We start from the raw sequence: 19175 nt of genomic DNA, 5'->3' as shown, positions 1-19175 counted from the left end.
ACATTATCAGGTTAGCCTTCATTTCCCAAGTCCTGATAATGTAATAATTCCCCAATATTGTAATAATTTAACAGCAGACCACCCATTACTTGGGTTCAAGTGGTGATACTGTGTATCAACTCTAGCTCAAGAGCTCTAGCGCCACCAACAGGTCAAAGTTGAATGTTTATTAACTTTTGACCCGTTCATCCGTTTTTCACAAACGAGGTTTCCATGACGACACACGAATGCATTCAACAGCTTCTTGAAATCTAAAGGTGCTTGGTGTTATACTTTATTACATTTTTGGTAAAAAGTGTATTACATTATTGGGAAATGCACTTTATTACATTATCGGGAAGTTATTACATTATCAGGTTTTATTACATTTTCAATAGACTCAGTGCAGATTTTTATTACATTATTGGGGTTATTACATTATCGGAAATGTATTACAAACAATAACAAAAACAGAGCATTGCAGTCACCTCCTCAGTCACGATTCCTTCAGTAGTCATCATTCAGGAGGTTTTATAGTGGGAGCTGATGCTGAGCTGACCTTAACATTTGCTCAGCTTGTTTCTCGGATAACTTATGATCCAGACGTCTGATGACTGAAATCCTTCGTCCTGTTCATATATATAGTTTTAAAAAAACACCAAGATCTAAAAAGCAGATTGGAAACGTGGTTTAAAACTGGATAAAAGGTCAATTTATGGCAACTTCTGTCAGACCACAACGCTGACACATGCACAAAGGGGATGTGAAACCAATAACACATTTCTTGTTTGAAAATTGTTTATCATTTATCATACAGAAAATTGTACATTATATACTTTTATAGGGGGAATATTATGATGGTTGGTTCATTTTTGTGTCTCTGTGTTTCTTCATCTTAGTCACGAGTCATGGGTTTTATTCATCAGTCCAACAAACGCACACACAGTTAGACAGCGTTTAACTTCTTCTGTCCTTAAACCGTCTCAGAGAAATTAGTCTGAACTGAACGATCTTAATTGCACATGAACAACAACAACACACACACACACACATACACACATACACACATACTCACATACTCAGTCAGTGTTTTAATGGTCGATAGAGATCAATGTTCAAGCTCTGCCAGTAAGTGCATTACTGTTCCAGCTAAACGTCACCAAAGATGTTATCTGACATTCAGCCTGATAAGTTTTTTTTTTTTTATTGAATTCATGCATATTTTATTTTGTGCGGGCAGTACATTTTACATTTTATTTTATTTATTTTTATCCTATTTTTAATTTATTTTATCTTATTGCATCTTACTGATCTATTGTTTACTACATCTCTTTGTATTGTGTTATGTATTTATTGTTTGTGCAGCACTTTGGAAACCTTGTGTTTGCTAAAATTGTGCTATATAAATAAAGGGGATTGGATTGAAGAAGAAAACATTGATGACTTCACTTTTTTGGTAGAAATATTGTGAACACCGCAGTAATAATGTGTCTACAGCATTACTGTTACTGCGAACACCTTACAGCCCAGTGTGCCGGGGTTTTATTTCCTGTGTGGTCACGAGTCACATCCTGCTTCTCACAGGTGACCTCGATTTCTGTGACATATTGGAAATACAAAATGCCGCCCTCAGACTGCGGTTTGTTCTGCTGCACGCAGTTGTCCTACATTTTCTTCACTGCCTTGTTTTTTTTTAAACATCCAGTGTTGGGGCGTCCCGGTGGCTCACACTGGTAGATCACTTACCATTAAGGCTGAGTCCTTGCTGCGGCGGAGCCGGGTTCGAATCCGTCCTGAGCTCCCTTTGCCGCATGTCTTCCCCTCTATCACCCCCTTTCTATCTATCACTTTCAATAAAGCAAAAAAATGCTAAAAAAAATATCTTTAAAAAAAAAAAACATCCAGTGTTTAACATCCTGTTCCCGGTCTGCTGACGTGTCTCTGTCTCGCAGGAACAAGTCATCCTGCAGTAAGATTGCCATGCGTCTGAAGGTGATGCGGCCCGATGAGGTGGTTCGTGGTGCCGACTGCGAGCTTCCAGTTGCCGCCCCAGTCAGTCAGGAGGTCGTCGCCTTCCAAACGGGGAAGGTGGTGGACTGTCCAGACCTGCAGGAAGCCCGCAAGATGGCCGACGGAGAGGCGACTGTCACCTGGTACCATGTGAGTAAGATGGCTTTTCAATCTGATGTTGTGAGTGTTGCTGTTGGTCATGATATTCAGAACTGTAGTTAACCGTTAAAAAGTTATTATTGGATGCTTTTATGAGTTTAATCTTAACAAACATCAATCTCAAATAATCATTCAAACAGTGCAGAGCTCCGTCATACAGCAGCCAGAACTCCAGTGGAAGCCTGATCTTGTCTGTATTTTGAATATTGGAGTTCAGGTTACACTTCTTAAATGAAAATATCAATAAAAATATATTGCTAAAATTGATGTCATATTCACACAGCCAAAAATGATGCAAAAATGTAAAAGCCATAAATGTCTCTTGTGAGATGAATTAGTTAAATACATGTTTATATTTAAAACGGTCAGTTTCATGGGACTTTTAGTGATCACTGCAAGATAGAAAGAGAACTCTCCCAGTCAATTAGTAATTAAAAACCCACCAAAACTTGAATACTGTTCTAAGAAATTTAAATAAAAAGAATTCATCGACTACCAACAAAGTCAGCGAGGGAGATATAGAGCCTAGCTGCGAGGAGGGGGACTGTTCGACCATAAAAGCTATCCAAAACTAGGGCAAAGACATACAAAACATGAAAACAGAGCTCAAACAATACTTAGCGGGCTTCAAAAGCGACTTGAGGAATGACGTGAAACAAGAACTCAGCAGCTTCAGGACGGAGGTAAATCAAAAATTACAAGCTATCTCCGGTGATGTTCGTAGCCATGGCGCCAGGCTAACTGAGGCAGAGCAATGGGAATCTTGGGTTCATTGCAACTGCCAGAGAAAGCTTCACCTCAATAACAAGGACGAACCAGCAACTTAATTTGGACTGCAAATTATTGAAACTCAACCCCAAATGAAAACTTCCTTCCACGCCCTGCATCAGAAAGGATTTCCCCCCTTTTTCAACTGGACTGTGGGTAATGCACTGGGCTTAGATAAGAAATCAAGGAAAGGTTCATGAGTTGGAGAGACTGACTTTTCTTCTGAGACTGAAAAAAGATTTATATATCACCAGATGGGCAAAATGGACGTCATGCTGGAAGGAATAAAGTACATGGCTGGGGGTTTCGCCTCCTCATTTTACCTTTTCTTCAGGGTTCAAATCAAAATACATTTTAAAACAGGCAAGTTATGTTGTTTTATGTCTAATTGTAAGTTGTTATAATATGCTCTGTATATGGCTCAGTTGGTAGAGTGGTCTCATACTGGTCGGAGGGTTGGTGGTTCGATCCCTGACCATGGCAGCCTACATGTCGAAGTATCCTTGAGCAAGATACTGAACCCCAAATTGATCCTGATGTGTGATTTAATTCCCAATGGTGGCAGGTGGTAGTGTTTAGGGTAGCCTCTGCCACTGTATGAATGTGTGTGTGAATAGGTGAATGAGCGTAGTGTGTAGTGTAAAATATACAGTACAGGCCAAAAGTTTGGACACACCTTCTCATTCAATGTGTTTCCTTTATTTTCATGACTATTTACATTGTAGATTCATCAAAACTATTAATGAACACATGTGGAATTATGTACTTAACAAAAAAGTGTAAAATAACTGAAAACATGTCTTATATTCTAGTAAGCAAAGGGTGGTTACTTTGAGGAATCTAAAATACAAGACATGTTTTCAGTTATTTCACACTTTTTTTGTTAAGAACATAATTCCATATGTGTTCATTCATAGTTTTGATGCCTTCAGTGAGAATCTACAATGTAAATAGTCATGAAAATAAAGAAAACGCATTGAATGAGAAGGTGTGTCCAAAGTTTTGGCCTGTACTGTAAGTGCAGGTCCATTTACCATTTACCATGTATTTCCTGACTTGAGAATGTCATGCTGCGATACTTGTTGGACTTTGAGTTCAAAATTAATAATAAAATCTAAGTGAATAAAATAACAGTCAGTTTAATCTCTGTCAGGATGTGTTTAGCCTCGCTGAGCACAAAGACTGGAAGCAGGGAGAAACTGCTGGTGTAGCACCAGGAGCAGAAGACGTGTAAATTTCAAAGCTATAAACCTCTGTCTCCCCCTCTGTCCTGTCTCTCTCTGTGTCTCAGAGGTGTAAAAAGGATCCGTACTGGGGCAGCTATCGGGAGAAGAAGGGAGAAAGTCTGCAGTTTCACGTCATGTGGGACATTTTTCAGGGTTTATATTTCTGTGTGGTCCACTACCAGAGGAGAGGAAAAACACTCAACTTCACCAGGAGCATCAACGTCAGCGCAGTCAGTAAGACGACCACACTACTACAGACAGTACTACTGCTACTGCTACTACTACAGCTGCTGTACAGACGGCAATGATCATACCTGTGCAGGTAAAAACTGTTGTTTTCTCCTCTCAGCTTCGCCAAATTTGCCCAAATTCCCCAGCGTCGTCCACCCTGCTAAAGACCAGGTGTACACTGTCAAACGGGGTGAGTTGGCTTCAATAACCACAATGCCTGACTGTATTATACATTACGGGGACACCTGACAGTATCACACACTACAGGGATTGTTGTATCTTTATTTCAATGATATGGTTATTCATTTAATAGTTAATTGATGAGTAATTCATATGTAATACATTTAGTTAAAAAGGTTAAAAGGGGATAAAATATTTACATTCATTTATTTCATTTCTGTTTACGAAAGTTAAATTACTGTGTACAGTGACTCATACAGACCACAAGGTGGCAGTAGCGTTCTATTCTAGAGTCAAAGGTCAAGAAGAAGTGTTGGTTTAGCAGAAGAAGTCAGTAAAAACAAAACCAAAGATGTTTTCAACAGTGTTATGCCGTTCATTTGTTTCTTTTGTAATACTGCGCGATGGTTCAGTAAAAGTTTGAACGAAGAAAAAGAGTCTCCGGACGTTTTTATAGAACCTACAGTAAAGTTCCCACAGGGATACCTGATTGGATTGTACATTATGGGGACACCTGGCTGTATCATACAGTATGGGGACACTATGTATATGAGGACACATGGATCAGTGCAGATGACAGCTGGAGGTTGTTGTTGAAGGATGCGGTCGTCGCGGTGATGGAGTGGTGCAGCAAAAGTGATCGCTGCAGTAATTTGTTATTGATCAGAAACGATTGGTGAATTCAAAAAGACAGGAAGAAAAACACTTTAACAAACTGATGAGGACCGATGATTTCAGCATAAATATAACAAAATATTCTATTGAAATATTTTCTCACCTGATGACCCCTTTATGTCAGACTGTTCCTTTGATTCAAAATAAACCTGAGGTCTCACAAGGTTATTTACAAAATAAAAAAGAAGAAAACAAATCTATCAGACACATCGACTTGTTTCGACTTTACACTGAAAACTAAATGCAAAAAAAAAGCCAAAAATACACAGTTTGCACTAACCAGCAGGGTTGGTCAAGTTACTTAGAAAATGTAGTTAGTTACTGATTACTGATTACTTCTCAAAGAAAGTAATCCAGTTACTTTACTGATTACTTATTTCCAAAAGTAATTTGTTACTTTAATTACTTTACTTTTTTCAAAAACATGATGCACAACCTGATTACGCTATTAAGCAATAGACCTTTCTGCCTAATTCTATTCTTTCTGCATATTCCATGTAAAATTGAATCAAATGAAACAGTCGTATTCTCTCTCAAGGTAACCTGAAAATGACTTTCTCTGCAGCAGCTTGACACCGCTTTTGGTTGGTATTTTTTCTATGATGCCTCAGAATTATTCAGTCTCCAGTTGAAATGGGTAATATGTCCGCCACAATATAGTCAGCGACTAGCTTCTTCAGTTCCGCCACAATATAGCCAGCGACTAGCTTCTTCTGTCCGGCACAATATAGCCAGCGACTAACTTCTTCAGTTCCGGCACAATATAGCCAGCGACTAGCTTCTTCAGTTCCGGCACAATATAGCCAGCGACTAGCTTCTTCAGTTCCGCCACAATATAGCCAGCGACTAGCTTCTTCAGTTCCGCCACAATATAGCCAGCGACTAGCTTCTTCAGTTCCGCCACAATATAGCCAGCGACTAGCTTCTTCAGTTCCGCCACAATATAGCCAGCGACTAGCTTCTTCAGTTCCGCCACAATATAGCCAGCGACTAGCTTCTTCAGTTCCACCACAATATAGCCAGCGACTAGCTTCTTCAGGTCTGGCACAATATAGCCAGTGACTAGCTTCTTCAGTTCCGCGGCACTAAGTCCTGTCACTCTTTAGGAGGTGGTAGCTTAATCGTGATCGCGATTTTAGCCGCCACAATTAAATTAACGTGATCGTTGGCGATATTTCCATTTTAAAATGCGGCTCTCCTGCATATCTATTCAAGCACTTTCTACACCAGTAGTCCACCAACCACCAGGGGGCAAACACATAGTTAAGGTTTCATGTAGCTGCCTAAATAAATAACGAGCGAGCGCTAAGCAGGATGTGATGCAGTACTCGACGCTACAACAACACGCGCCATTTGTAAAAGCAGTGTTGCCAACTTAGCAACTTTGCTATATTTAGCGACTTTTCAGACCCCCTTAGCGACTATTTTTTTTTTAAAAGCGTATGGTGACAAATCCAGCGACTTTTTCTGGTGTTATTGGAGACTTTTGGAGACTCGTTCTTACTCTTCTTAACAAGCCTCCGGCCCGGCGGGAGCCGAAGGCTCGTTAAGAAGAGTGAGAACGAGTCGAATAGGCACAGTCCTCCTGCAGCAGTCTCTCCCAGCTGCAGAGCCGGAGGGGATGTTAACCCCTTAGCGTCCAGTCTGCAAATTGCTAACAGGCTAACAGTTAGCTCTGTAGCAGTACAGTGTGTATGTGCTAACAGGCTAACAGTTAGCTCTGTAGCAGTACAGTGTGTATGTGCTGCTGCTACCGGACACTCACACACTAAATACTGTTCCTATTGTTTGTTTAAAAGTTGTGCAATAAAAATAGATGTTTTCCCTAACACAATGAATAATCGTGATTAATAATCGTGATTACAATATTGATCAAAATACTCTTGATTATCATTTTGGCCATAATCGTGCAGCCCTACTTCCAGGTATTAAACGCTGCATGGTCCTGCTCTCTCCATCACTCCATCTCTTGTTGACACGTGTTGTTACCAATGAGACACTCTCAGAAAGAAAATCACGGTTTAGTAACGCAGTAACGCAGCCTGCTTGCGGGAAAGTAACAGTAATCCCTTACCTTACTTGTTACTTGAAAAAAGTAATCGGATTACAGCCTTCACTGCGAACCAGATCCTGTTAAAAACACAAAATTTTGCTCCTCAGCGACACTGTGAAGCTATGAATGATTCTGCTGAGATGAACAGTCACAGGACGAATATTCACTGATAATCTGTCCTGTGATCTACGAGCAGTACTGCCTGCAGTGTATCCAGATGGGAGCTTCATCTGTTGCAGCAGTGTTACAGTGTGTTTTATGGGACCTCCGTCATCTCCCCCACCTGCACCCGGACTCTCGGGACATAAAGCTGCTCTGGCAGTGATGGAGCAGCGCTGCCTCCTCTGCCAACAACTTCTTTTAAATTGGTTTTCCTGAGAGCAGCACGGACGAGACTCTATATTCACAAAGTTAATTGTCTGTACAGAATCAGAGGAGGCTGCAGGAGATCGTCTAATAAAACAGAACGAGCCGTTAACGGCAAGCACAGACACACTCGTCCTGTAGAGACACACTCGTCCTGTAGAGACACACTCGTCCTGTAGAGACACACTCGTCCTGTAGAGACACACTCGTCCTGTGGAGACACACTCTATCAAACAATCGTCACAATATAGTGTACATTACTGCTGAAGAGTCAGGAAAAGCAGGGTTACAGGAAATGTCTCATGAACCGACTGCTTGTCACTGTTGACGTTGAGTTTATTAACCTCAATTTAAGACTCAAACAAGACAAATTAAATTTTACAGAACTGTCTGCTATTTAATGAACTTAACAATGTAGTCAGGCGGCTTAGCTAAATAAAGGGGACACGCCGGTCAAAAGCACAACATTTTTCCCACATGCTCTCTATCACTATAGATTTCAATTTTTGGTAGGAGCCACTTCATCAAGATTGCGGATTGGAGATGGCAGCCAATAAAGTCTATGAGAAACAATATATCTTCCAAGCCACTTAAAAAGTCAATCTTGGTGTCAAAACAAACATTTCAATGATTTAAGTGATTTCAAGAATCATTTAAAGCTATTGAGAATATCACTAGATGATTATTTGATCAAATAGATATGTTCATTTTCTCTCAGACTAGTAGGCAACTCGCTTCAAGTGCTGCAGCAGGGAATCCTACTAATCATACTAATAAAATAAAATAAAACATTTTCAAAAAGGGGGGGGGGGGCTACTCATAAATTATTATTTTTTTTATCCCCCTATTTTTGTAACCCATTTATTTTTCACCCAATTGCATTTTTTCTATTTAAATAAATGAATAAACGTTTAATGTAGCCCTTATTTAGTTGTTTTTGTCCCACTAATGAATTAAATGCTGACTCATTAACACATTAGATTTATTACAGCCCTTAAAATCAAGAGGGAGGCATGTTCTGACTCTGGCTGCTCTGTAGTTTCAGCTAAAGAGAGTTTCCCGTCTGCAGCAGCCATGTTGGATAGTTTTGGAACTACAAAACTACAAGCTTCTATCTGTCGAGTAGTACGCGTCATCGTCTTGCCGTCCCTCCCCGTTCTGTGATTGGATCCCTAAAACAGGGCTAAGAAACGGCCCTGGTTGCCAGACCACCTGCAGGTTCGAAATGAAATTGAGCGCGCAAGGCAGTATGGGTATACCCAGGCTAGAATAGTGTATCTAATCTTCAAAATGTATTTTACATAGAATTTTACTTTCCAATCTTCCAGTGTGAGGGACCGTTGGGTCCCATACACTTTCATGCTCCGGCCATAAGAGACACAAACTGACCTGAAAGAGACAACCACAGAAGAGGCTGAGACATATTTGTTGCAGCAGGACAAAGTCAAACTAAACTACACTGTCTATGTTTTTTTGGATTAAATATGTTGGATTGTGCTCATGTGATGATGTACGTATCAAATGGAATTCCTGAAACGTTGATCGATCAATCATTTATTCAGGGAAACATTAAAATAAATGAATATTAGTATTGCTGACTGTAATTCTCTTTGTCCCTCTCAGACACGGAGGTGCATCTGAAGTGCACAGGTCATTTCCCGTACCTGAGCAACTCATCCTGGGACATCTGGTGGACTGTTGATGGGAAGACGCTGGATAAACTGGACCATCATCGATTCTCCAGAAGAAACACGTCTGTACACCTGACTGTCACACGTTATGAGAGATAAACTATATCTGAAAAAAAAAACTGACCCTCAGAAAACTGACCCAAAGTCTGTACACACACACACATTCTTCTATATTTGTGAGGATAGGTTATAATAGTTTTGGATTTTTCATCAGTTTTAGTTTTAATGTTTTTTTTTCAAATTCAGTTAGTTTTTAGTTAGAGTTAGAGTTCCGCCTCTTTTACCCAGTTACCCAGTTAGAGTTTTTTGAGTGAGTTTGCAAATTTTATTTTTTATTTTATTTTTTTTAAATGCTTTAGTTTTAGTTTAGTTTTTATTAGTTTTAGTTGTTTTCAGTAAATTTTGCCTTTATTTCCTTTGTCTGATCCATCTTCATTATTTATGAAAAAAGTTGACAAAGAGGAAAACAAAGGACGTTTTCACTATAATTTTAGTTAGTTTAGTAACCACACAATACAGTTTCAGTTAATTATCATTATCATGTAACCTTTAACCCTTAAAACAAAGTCTGAAATCTAAAAAAAAGCCTTTAAAGAAGTGAGGACCGGCCGAAATGTGGTAAAAAGTGTATTACATTATTGGGAAACGCACTTTATTACATTATCGGGAAGTTATTACATTATCAGGTTTTATTACATTTTCAATGGACTCAAGTGCAGATTTGTATTACATTATCGGGGTTATTACATTATCGGGAATTAATTACATTATCAGGTTCTACAAGCCTCATGTGGCTCCAGAGCCGCAGGTTGCCTACAGGCCACAGAGGCTCAAACATTCAGGATTTATGGGTCGTAAATCTCCAGGTTCAGTGAGTCTGACAGTCTTTTATTTTATTATGAAATTTATGAGGGTTGTGTCTGTTTGCAGCCGGGAGGAGGAGAAATACGGGGACCGGACGGAGGTGAGCGTGCTGGTGATCCAGGACTTCCAGGCTGAAGACCTGAACAGGGAGTATAACTGCTCTGTGAGGAACGAGCGCGGCTTCCAGACCCGCAGAGCTCAGCTGAAGGAGGAGGGTGAGGACCTTTATCATCTCTCTGTGTCCTCGTAAGGTCACATTTTAACCCATTGACACCGGGAAAGCATTACCGCATTTCTACCATTAAAACCGGGAGCGCTGTTGCGTCACTCTACCATTAAGGCCGGGACAGCGGATACGTCATTTTGTAGTATTTGTATTTTTTCCACCTATTTTCGGTCTCTTGGCCAATGAAATGCATCAGAATCATGATCAGAATACATGTGGGAGTGTCGCAATGCATCATGGGACTTTTCCAGAACTTTAAATCATGGAGGAAGACGACTATAGTGGAGGAGCTCAGCAGGAAGTGACGGAAGAGATCTGATGAAAACAGCGCCGATGATTTTATTGCTGATCTGGACTTTGAACCCTCGGAACCAATCGACATTTATGGATGAGGAAAATTGTTTTTAGACGACACATTTTCACCGAAGAACAGACATATTTGTGGCCATCTGGAGATAATAATAATATTATTAATAATATATTAATAATAATAATAATAATAATAATAATAATAGGCTAATTGATTGAGATGATGATATAAGAAATCATGACTGTTTATGTCTTATATTACTTTATGCGTCGTTGAGTACCCTGAAAAGTGCAATATATAAAATGTATTATTATTATTTTTTATTATTATTATTATTATGATAATTTTTTTTTTTTTTAATTACAGTAGGCTAATGAGAACTATGTCTATTTCTTCCAGTGGTCATATCATGTTTGCATCTTGCTATTGGGCATGTATTAGTATTATGCATAGGATTTTTTATTCAGTCAAATGTAACATTTGCTGAGTTTGTTAATTTTTTAAAAAACTTTATTGAAGGTTTGGACAAATAAACTCAAATTCATATGAAAGCCACGAATATAAGCTCTCAAATACTTTTTGAATTTCATTTTTATCTGCTACAGAGGCTGAAAAATCTATTATTTAGTAGGTGTTGAATTTCCAGAAAAACTTCAGGTATTCTGTTAGCTCTATTACTCAGAAGATTTAAATCAGGTTTATCTATCTGCTGGATGATTTTATTGTTCTTGCTACAATCAAACTCAACTTTTTGGTAACACTTTATCTGTTTACCATTTATAAACGATGATTATTATAGTTTGTTATTGTTAATCATCATTTATAAACCGTATATAGGCCATTTAGAATGGTAGATACATAATTTATTCATGTTTAACTAACTAAATAATTCATAAATGGCAAAAAGATGATATATTAATTTAAGCTGATAGTTACTTTACCATTAACAAACAATTAAATTATAATTAATAGGTTTAGTTGCACTGATTATAACATTTTTAACACCATATTAAGTATGTTAATGATTTTGAAATGAAAATTTTGAAATTCATATACCTTTAAGAAATTGGTTGAAAACGTTTTAAGATTAAATATGTGTAGCACTTTTGTAAATAGTTAATAATTGGTTTATAAACCATCTATAAACATCACTTAGTTGGTTATTGTAAAGTGTTACCAACTTTTCTTGCAGAAATTTTACATTAAAAGCTTTCCAGGAAAGACAAGCGCAGGCATTTTTATCAGGCTTAGTTTATAGAAAATAAAAGGAAGAAAGACATCAAACAGACTGAACAATCGTAGTTAAAATGAGCCATTAAATAACTTTTTTTTAGTTAGTTTAACCAGAATGTGTTATTAATCTCAGGTGTGTTTGTTTTGTGCCAGTGTCGCTGCCGTCGGTGGAGCTGGGTTGTGGTCTCGGTGTGACTCTGGTCCTCATGCTGCTGCTCTTCGTGGTTTATCACGTCTTCTGGTTGGAGCTGCTGCTGCTCTATCGATCCTGGTTCGGCACCGACGAGCGACACACGGGTAAACTACAGTTGACACCTTCTGTTGATCACTTCTTATCGTCTCCAGAGTCTCAGATCAAAGCTGGTGTTCTCATAGCAGACAGAGCTCATTTAGTTTTTTATTATTTTTAGGGCCGGGACTCGATTAAAAAAATTATCTAATTAATTAGAGGCTTTGTAATTAATTAATCGAAATTAATCGCATTTTAATCGCATTTTAATCGCATATAAATATTTGACCTGAGAACAGTGACAAGTAATTTTTTTCACATGGATTTTTAGTATACCATTGAATAATGACTGAATACATAAGCTTAAGCAACAAAAATATTGTTTTTTTTTTTCAAGTCCAACAAACCAGTGCAATTTTTGCCATTAAGTGTAGCAATAGCATATTTAGAAATATAGTACATTTCAGAAATTAATACAAAAAAAATATGTTTTGCAGCTATTGGATCTAAAGCCAGAACAATGCCTCATTATGCTTAATAAATATTTTATTATGGACTTATTAACAGTTGATATGCTTTTGCAGCTCTCCCATCTGTAATGTAAACTACATGTGGTCAAGGTAGAAAAAATGTAAACAAACAATTGCAAATAAATACAACTAAACACCAAAATACACTGATGTCTAAAAAAAAAAACATATTTTTAAATGTTTATCACGTTCATGTAAACAGCATGAATTTATTAACTTTAATAAAGAATAGTTAACACTTTGGATCTGGTTCTTTAAAAAAGCATAATTAATGTTATTAATGTTAATAAATACATAATGAAGCATGTATTAATCTTAATAAAGCAACAAAAACCGTTTAGTAAAGGTTTACCAATGACATAAAGATTAATTAGTTCACTAAACATGTTTGTAATAAACTATTGAATAGTTTTTAAGGCTTTAAGGAAGTTATAAACTGTTAACAATGTTCTTATAACTACTTATAAGTGTCTTATAATCTTACAATATTCTTATCACATAATGATGGTAATAATCAAGGACTTAATGCCTATTAACTAATGACCTTAATATAAAGTGTTCACAGAGTCGACAGCGTCTGAATGTGTGCACAAAGAACATGGTTCACCAAATCTGGATTTCTTAACACAGATTATGTTCTTGTTATGTTATTATCTTTCAATCTTGTGTGAAACGTGGCATTTTATCTCATACCAACTGCCTGAAGTTATTTCCTGTGCATGTACCCGTTTTTATCTCATGCACGGAAATGACTGTCAGACCAAGTTAAGTAATTAAGTAAAGCACTTTTCATAAAATACTTCAAAACATAAACACAGTAAACGCAATTAAAATGACAAACAGCAGCAGCAATAACTTCAACAATTTATGAGCTGAGTGCACGACTGATTATGTTTATGTAACATTAAAAAACATACCTTTCTCATGTTTGCCACTCATTGTTAACCCCTAGAATAGATTATTAATGGTAATCAGATGTTGGAGTTTCCATGACTACAGACCAGATTGACGTCTTTCCGGCGATCATTTTTGATAAAACTTATACAGAAAACATCTGCAGATAAGACCAGGGGACTTTTTTTTTTACATTTACGCATTTCCTCTAGAGATAAGGATGTGGAATATATATATATATGTGTGTAAACGGTAAATGGTGTGTGTGTGTGTGTGTGTGTGTGTGTGTGTGTGTGTGTGTGTCTGTAGATGATAAGGAGTATGACGTGTACATCTCGTATGCGAGGAACAGCGAGGAGGAGCAGTTTGTTCTGTCGACGCTGCGTAACGTTCTGGAGAACGAGCTGGGATACTCCGTGTGTATCTTTGATAGAGACAGTCTGCCAGGAGGGAGTGAGTACTCACATGTACTGATACTGCACCACATACTTCAGTCTGTATGCACTGTACACAATTATACTGCAGTACAATATTGTCTTACTACAAGTAATCCTAGTGGTTACTCCGTGATACTCCTATCCTGTTGCTGCTACTAATGGTTCTAGTCCTGCTGTTAAAACTGCTTCTCTTCCTCCTCCTCCTACTACTACTGCTACTACTACTACTACTACTACTACTGCTACTGCTGAAACTATGAGTATTTCTTGGAACTTGTACTACAGTTTTGTTGCTACTGCTAATAACATTAATAATAATAATACATTTTATTTGGAGGCGCCTCTCTTGGCACTCAAGGACACCATACAAAAAGATAGAAAAGATTCAGCAATAAAATACACAGAATTAATAACAATACAATACAAAAGATAGATTGGACAGGGTAATTGTGATCAGAGGGAATAAGCAGTTTTAAACAGATGCTGATACCTCTGTTCCTTTTTCAGTTACTATTTCTAATGAGCAACACAAATGTCAGTGATAACATTAGAAGTAGTACTTGAATACTGTTAGAAATGCAGCAAAAAGTAGACAGAAGAATAATTGTAGTTGTTCCGCAGCACACTCTCTCACACTCTCCGTGTCAGTGGGGTCAAAATAGAAAACGGAGAGAAAGAAGATGAACGAAGAGGACAGGTTAGTCTGCTGGTGAGACTTATCGGGAGGAGAAGTTAGGAAAGATGCATTTGTCACATCAACAGCTTCTTCTCACCCCGTTTCCACTCCACCCTCCGCCTGGATGGCTGTTTTGCAGGACGGAGCAGTGCACGCTTGGCGAGCTCAGTGAAGTTATCGGAGAATGTCCATTTACCTTTGCAGGACTGCAGAATCATAATCCTGAATTATTTTGATTTAATGAAAATGAGAAGTTGGATTTAGTGGCAAAGTATGTGATTTCTCACTTTTAAAATGTATCAATCGAGTCCGTCTTAAATAATAATAATAACATAATCCATTTTATTTATAAGCGCCTTTCAGATCACCCAAGGTCACTTTACAACAAAACATAAAATAATTTAAAAACAGTGGCAACAAAATAGAACATCGAACAGTATTGACATGGTGAGTGGGTGACTAGGTGGTGTATGCTCGTCTGAACAGATGAGTTTTGAGTCTGGATTTGAAAAGTGGCAAGGAGTCAATGGTGCGGAGGTCAGGAGGGAGATTGTTCCAGAGCGGCTGAAGGCTCTACTGCCCATGGTGACGAGGCCAATACTCAGGAAAATATTCGATACTCGATACCATTTTCGATACCACCAGGATAAAAACAAAGGCCCAAAAATTTAACAGAAATATTTTTATTAACAAGAAAAATGCAACATGTTAAAATTAACAGAACCACACGTTATATATTTATAATAAAAAACAGTTGTGCAAAAATAAACTGCAACTATGAAAACAAGCTTCAGGTCTGAGGTAGTGTAAAAAAAATAACAATACTATAACAATTAGAACAACATCAATACTTTTGAAAATGAATATCGAATCCAGATACAACGTTTTAGTATCGATGCTTTTTTGAGTATCGATACTTTTGACAACCCTACCAGGTGCACCTGGACACATTCAGCTGTAACACACTGCTTCTACTTCTGCTTTTACTCTCACTGAAGGTGTTTTCCTGCTGCTGCTAAATCTTTTTCCAGAATTCGTTTTTGGTTCCACTGCTACCTTTACTTCTTCTGCTTAGACAAAGCAAAAAATGCAGAAACAGACATCATCCATTCACCCTTCATCCATTCACCCTTCACCCCTCTCTCCCCTGCAGCCATCACTGATGAGACTCTGAGCTTCGTGGCTCGTAGCCGGCGCCTCCTGGTGGTTATAAGTCAAGGATACGCCTCCCAGGGCTCCCAGGCCCTGCTGGAGCTAAAGGCCGGCATCGACGGCATGGCGCGGGGCGGGCACTTGCGGGTGGTCCTGATCCAGTACAAGCCAGTCCAGAGGCAGGTCTGGGTCAGGGAGCTGAGGAGGGCCCGGGTGGCCCTGGCTCTGGTGCACTGGCAGGGGGACAAGTCCAAGGAGCTGACGTCTCGCTTCTGGAAGAGGCTGAGGGTGGAGCTACCTGTTAGGAGGGTTAGCAGCAGGGAGGAGGAGGAAGGGGGCGGTAAGGACGTGCCCCTGCTGAGGATGCTCAGTCAGAACAGCACTAACTCCGCCACAGGCCTCATCTGCAACACTGTCAAAGACCCGCAGAAGGTCCTCAACTCTGCAGCTTAGGGAGGACGCAACATTTCAGTCTGAAAGGACACGAGAGCCCATGTCACTGTTCAGTCTCCACAGAGAGGATGTTATTCTGTTATGACTGAGACCATAAGCTCTCTTTCTTTTTAGTCTTCTCCCACATTGAGATAAATTATGTTTCTAAAGCCTGATTTCCACCGGGCGCGTTACTGCAGCGTCTCAGCAGCGTCTCTCCGCGAGCATTAGGTAGGACTTCTATTTCTCCGCGAGACGCTGCTAAACCGCGTGAATCTCAACAGAGCAGATCGCACCAGACAGGAAGTCCGACTCAGAATCAGCGTAAAACACTTCCGCCCCTTTCAAAATAAAACACAATACACAGTTCATGCAGCCTAAAACTACTTCACATCAACATTATGTTATGACCGGGGCACCAGATCAGCAATCAATCAATCAATCAATCAATCAATCAAAGGGTCTCAGAGGATCGGCGACACGGACGACAAGAGACAGATTGTTGAAGTGGAACATCATACAATCATTTATGACATAACATATTGTTTTTATAAGGATAGATGGTCAGATCAACAGATCTTTCACCTCAGAGAAGCAAAGTAAGCTGGTTGTTGTTGTTGTTGTTGTTGTTGTTTACTTTATACACACAGTTTATCCATAGACTGTATAAATAGAGTTTAGAGTTTATCACGGGATCTTGCGGTCTCCCGTATGGTCAGGATTATCGCGTGATCTCGTTATCTCGCGTGTATACGGCCGGCTCGCTAAGCTGACGTGCTGCTGCTGTAACGCGTCCGGTGGAAATCCCCAGTAACGCAACACAATGCCCTATCCCATTTCATTGCCACCTATTTTCTACAAAACCTTTTATTTTAAAACACTCATCAGCAGCTCCAGAGACGACGAGAAAAGTAACGTACAAAGAAAAACTTGTGGTGCTTTTCAGATTAATTCCATTTACTTTTTTTTTTTTTTTTTACAATGTCAGCTTCAGTATTAGTGATCCTCTCATTATCAATTACAACGGCTGCTTTTTGATAATGTGTTAAAGCCATGCTTCACGATGTGTTCATTACAAATGTAGTTTCTTCGTGTTCTTCATTTCTAAGTGAACATACACACTGTACTGCTAAGCTAACTGTAGCTAACTGCCGCTAACGGTGGCTCTTCTTAACGGGCCGGAGAAGAGTAAAAAGGAGTCGCTGGATTTGTCTCCAGTCACTTTCTTGAAAAATAGTTGCTAAGGGGTCTGAAAAGTTGCTTAATTTAGCAACAATGTTGGGAGCACTGCTTTGCCGGTAGGGGGTTATTATCGAGGTAGATAAGATCGGTTTGCCGTGAAAGAATTAGCCAATCGCCGATCCCACAAAATTAAGGAAATCGGCGCCCCTAATTTGCACGACACTGTGCCTCAAAAGTCTATCAGCAAGGCTGAAAAGCAGAATCCTTTAGATCCAAACTCCGTTCAGAAAACCAGCATTTTAGATATTGTTTGCTTGTCATCTTGTAGACGGACCTGACGAAGCATGACTCTACATTTTTTACATATTTGCATTAACATGTAGTTATTTCAGCATTCTTTTGATCCATTTATTGCAATTAAATCAGTGAAACCTGTTTATCTTGGGTTCATACTGATGTAGTGAACCAGATAAATCACAAATTGCAAATACACACAAATGATCCCTTCTATGCTGATAATGCAAGGCAAACATCCTTTTTGGTCTGAACATATTTAATGCGTAAAATGCTTCAGGACCATGCTAGCAGATAGCTGTCATTGTGTTATTAATATGAAATACTGATAAGGCTGAAAAGAATTTGGGGTCATCAGTTTTAGAAATATCTTAAAATTATTAAAATTGTTTGAAAATGGAACATTTTGACCTGTTGGTGGTGTGAGAATAAATGAATGTCTATTTTAATTCCATTGTTGAATTGAAAAAACATTTCTCTAAGCAGCATCTAGTGGTATTTGTTATATTTATTTATTCATGTATACATTTCGATATTTTGAGGGAATCTGTTTTAGGTGGAAAACACTGAAAAAACAAGGAAAACACTGATAAAAAGTTGAATGTCATCTGCATAGAAATATTTACAATATCATATGCAGTAGCTTTTAAAAGCGCTGCAACTATAAAATGTTACACACAGAAGAGGGATCCATGTACTACAGCTTTTCAAAGACTATTCAATGTACTTATCTCAATGTTACTTTAAAATTTTGCAATTAATATGCACTTTCTGTATTTTTTTATTGTCACTGTTTCCACTTTTATACATTAAGTATATCTACAAGAAATCAAGGTATTTTTTATTTACAAAAAAGAAACTATGCTCTTCATCTTTAACACTTTTGAACATGAACAGTATTGTAATGGGAGAATGCATCCTGCACTTTGTCATGCTCTAATTTTTGTATTTTAACAGTTCATAGCATTTCCTCTATTTTTCTGAAATAAATTAATTGTTCATCTATTGGTGTGTACCATCATCATTCATTTCAGTGTTTCTCATTTCATGTTTTCCATTTGCACAAATTCACATGCCTGTAGGATCATAATGCTCATACAGCATGAAGATATATTCTGTACAATTATTCTTTTCTCAGCAGAACAGAACAGTAGTACATTTTTTAATTATTTTGTTCTGTTAGCATCTGTAGCAGTTTGGTTACTAGTAATACCAGATATAAGTAGTTTTATCTCCAATAGAATCTCTTTAAATTCAGTTTACTCTGTTTTATAACAGTTATAGACCAGTTTCATACTTTCCACAATAATTTCTGCCAAGCAGGAAAAAATTGAAACTCCAGATATATCTTCCTCAGAAACATGGAAGGCTAGTATTA

General features: G+C 38.3%; 1 protein-coding gene across 2 annotated transcripts in view; it reads left to right on the top strand.

The window, feature by feature from the left end:
- Window positions 1–16493, top strand: part of LOC131969965 (interleukin-1 receptor accessory protein) — a 43839-nt gene extending 27346 nt beyond the window's left edge. For both annotated transcript variants that reach the window (XM_059331201.1, XM_059331200.1), the window contains exons 5-12: window positions 1932–2139; window positions 4208–4376; window positions 4492–4563; window positions 9271–9400; window positions 10269–10417; window positions 12125–12268; window positions 13934–14077; window positions 15891–16493. In XM_059331201.1, coding sequence (XP_059187184.1) covers window positions 1932–2139; window positions 4208–4376; window positions 4492–4563; window positions 9271–9400; window positions 10269–10417; window positions 12125–12268; window positions 13934–14077; window positions 15891–16342 — 1468 coding nt within the window. In that variant the 3' untranslated portion in view covers window positions 16343–16493. The remainder of the gene's footprint in view (window positions 1–1931; window positions 2140–4207; window positions 4377–4491; window positions 4564–9270; window positions 9401–10268; window positions 10418–12124; window positions 12269–13933; window positions 14078–15890) is intronic.
- Window positions 16494–19175: the final 2682 nt, after the last annotated feature.

The sequence above is a fragment of the Centropristis striata genome, chromosome 4, assembly GCF_030273125.1.
Source record: "Centropristis striata isolate RG_2023a ecotype Rhode Island chromosome 4, C.striata_1.0, whole genome shotgun sequence".
Lineage (NCBI taxonomy): Eukaryota > Metazoa > Chordata > Actinopteri > Perciformes > Serranidae > Centropristis > Centropristis striata.
Note: the sequence above shows the minus strand (reverse complement) of the source record. Positions and strands in the feature narration are given on the sequence as shown.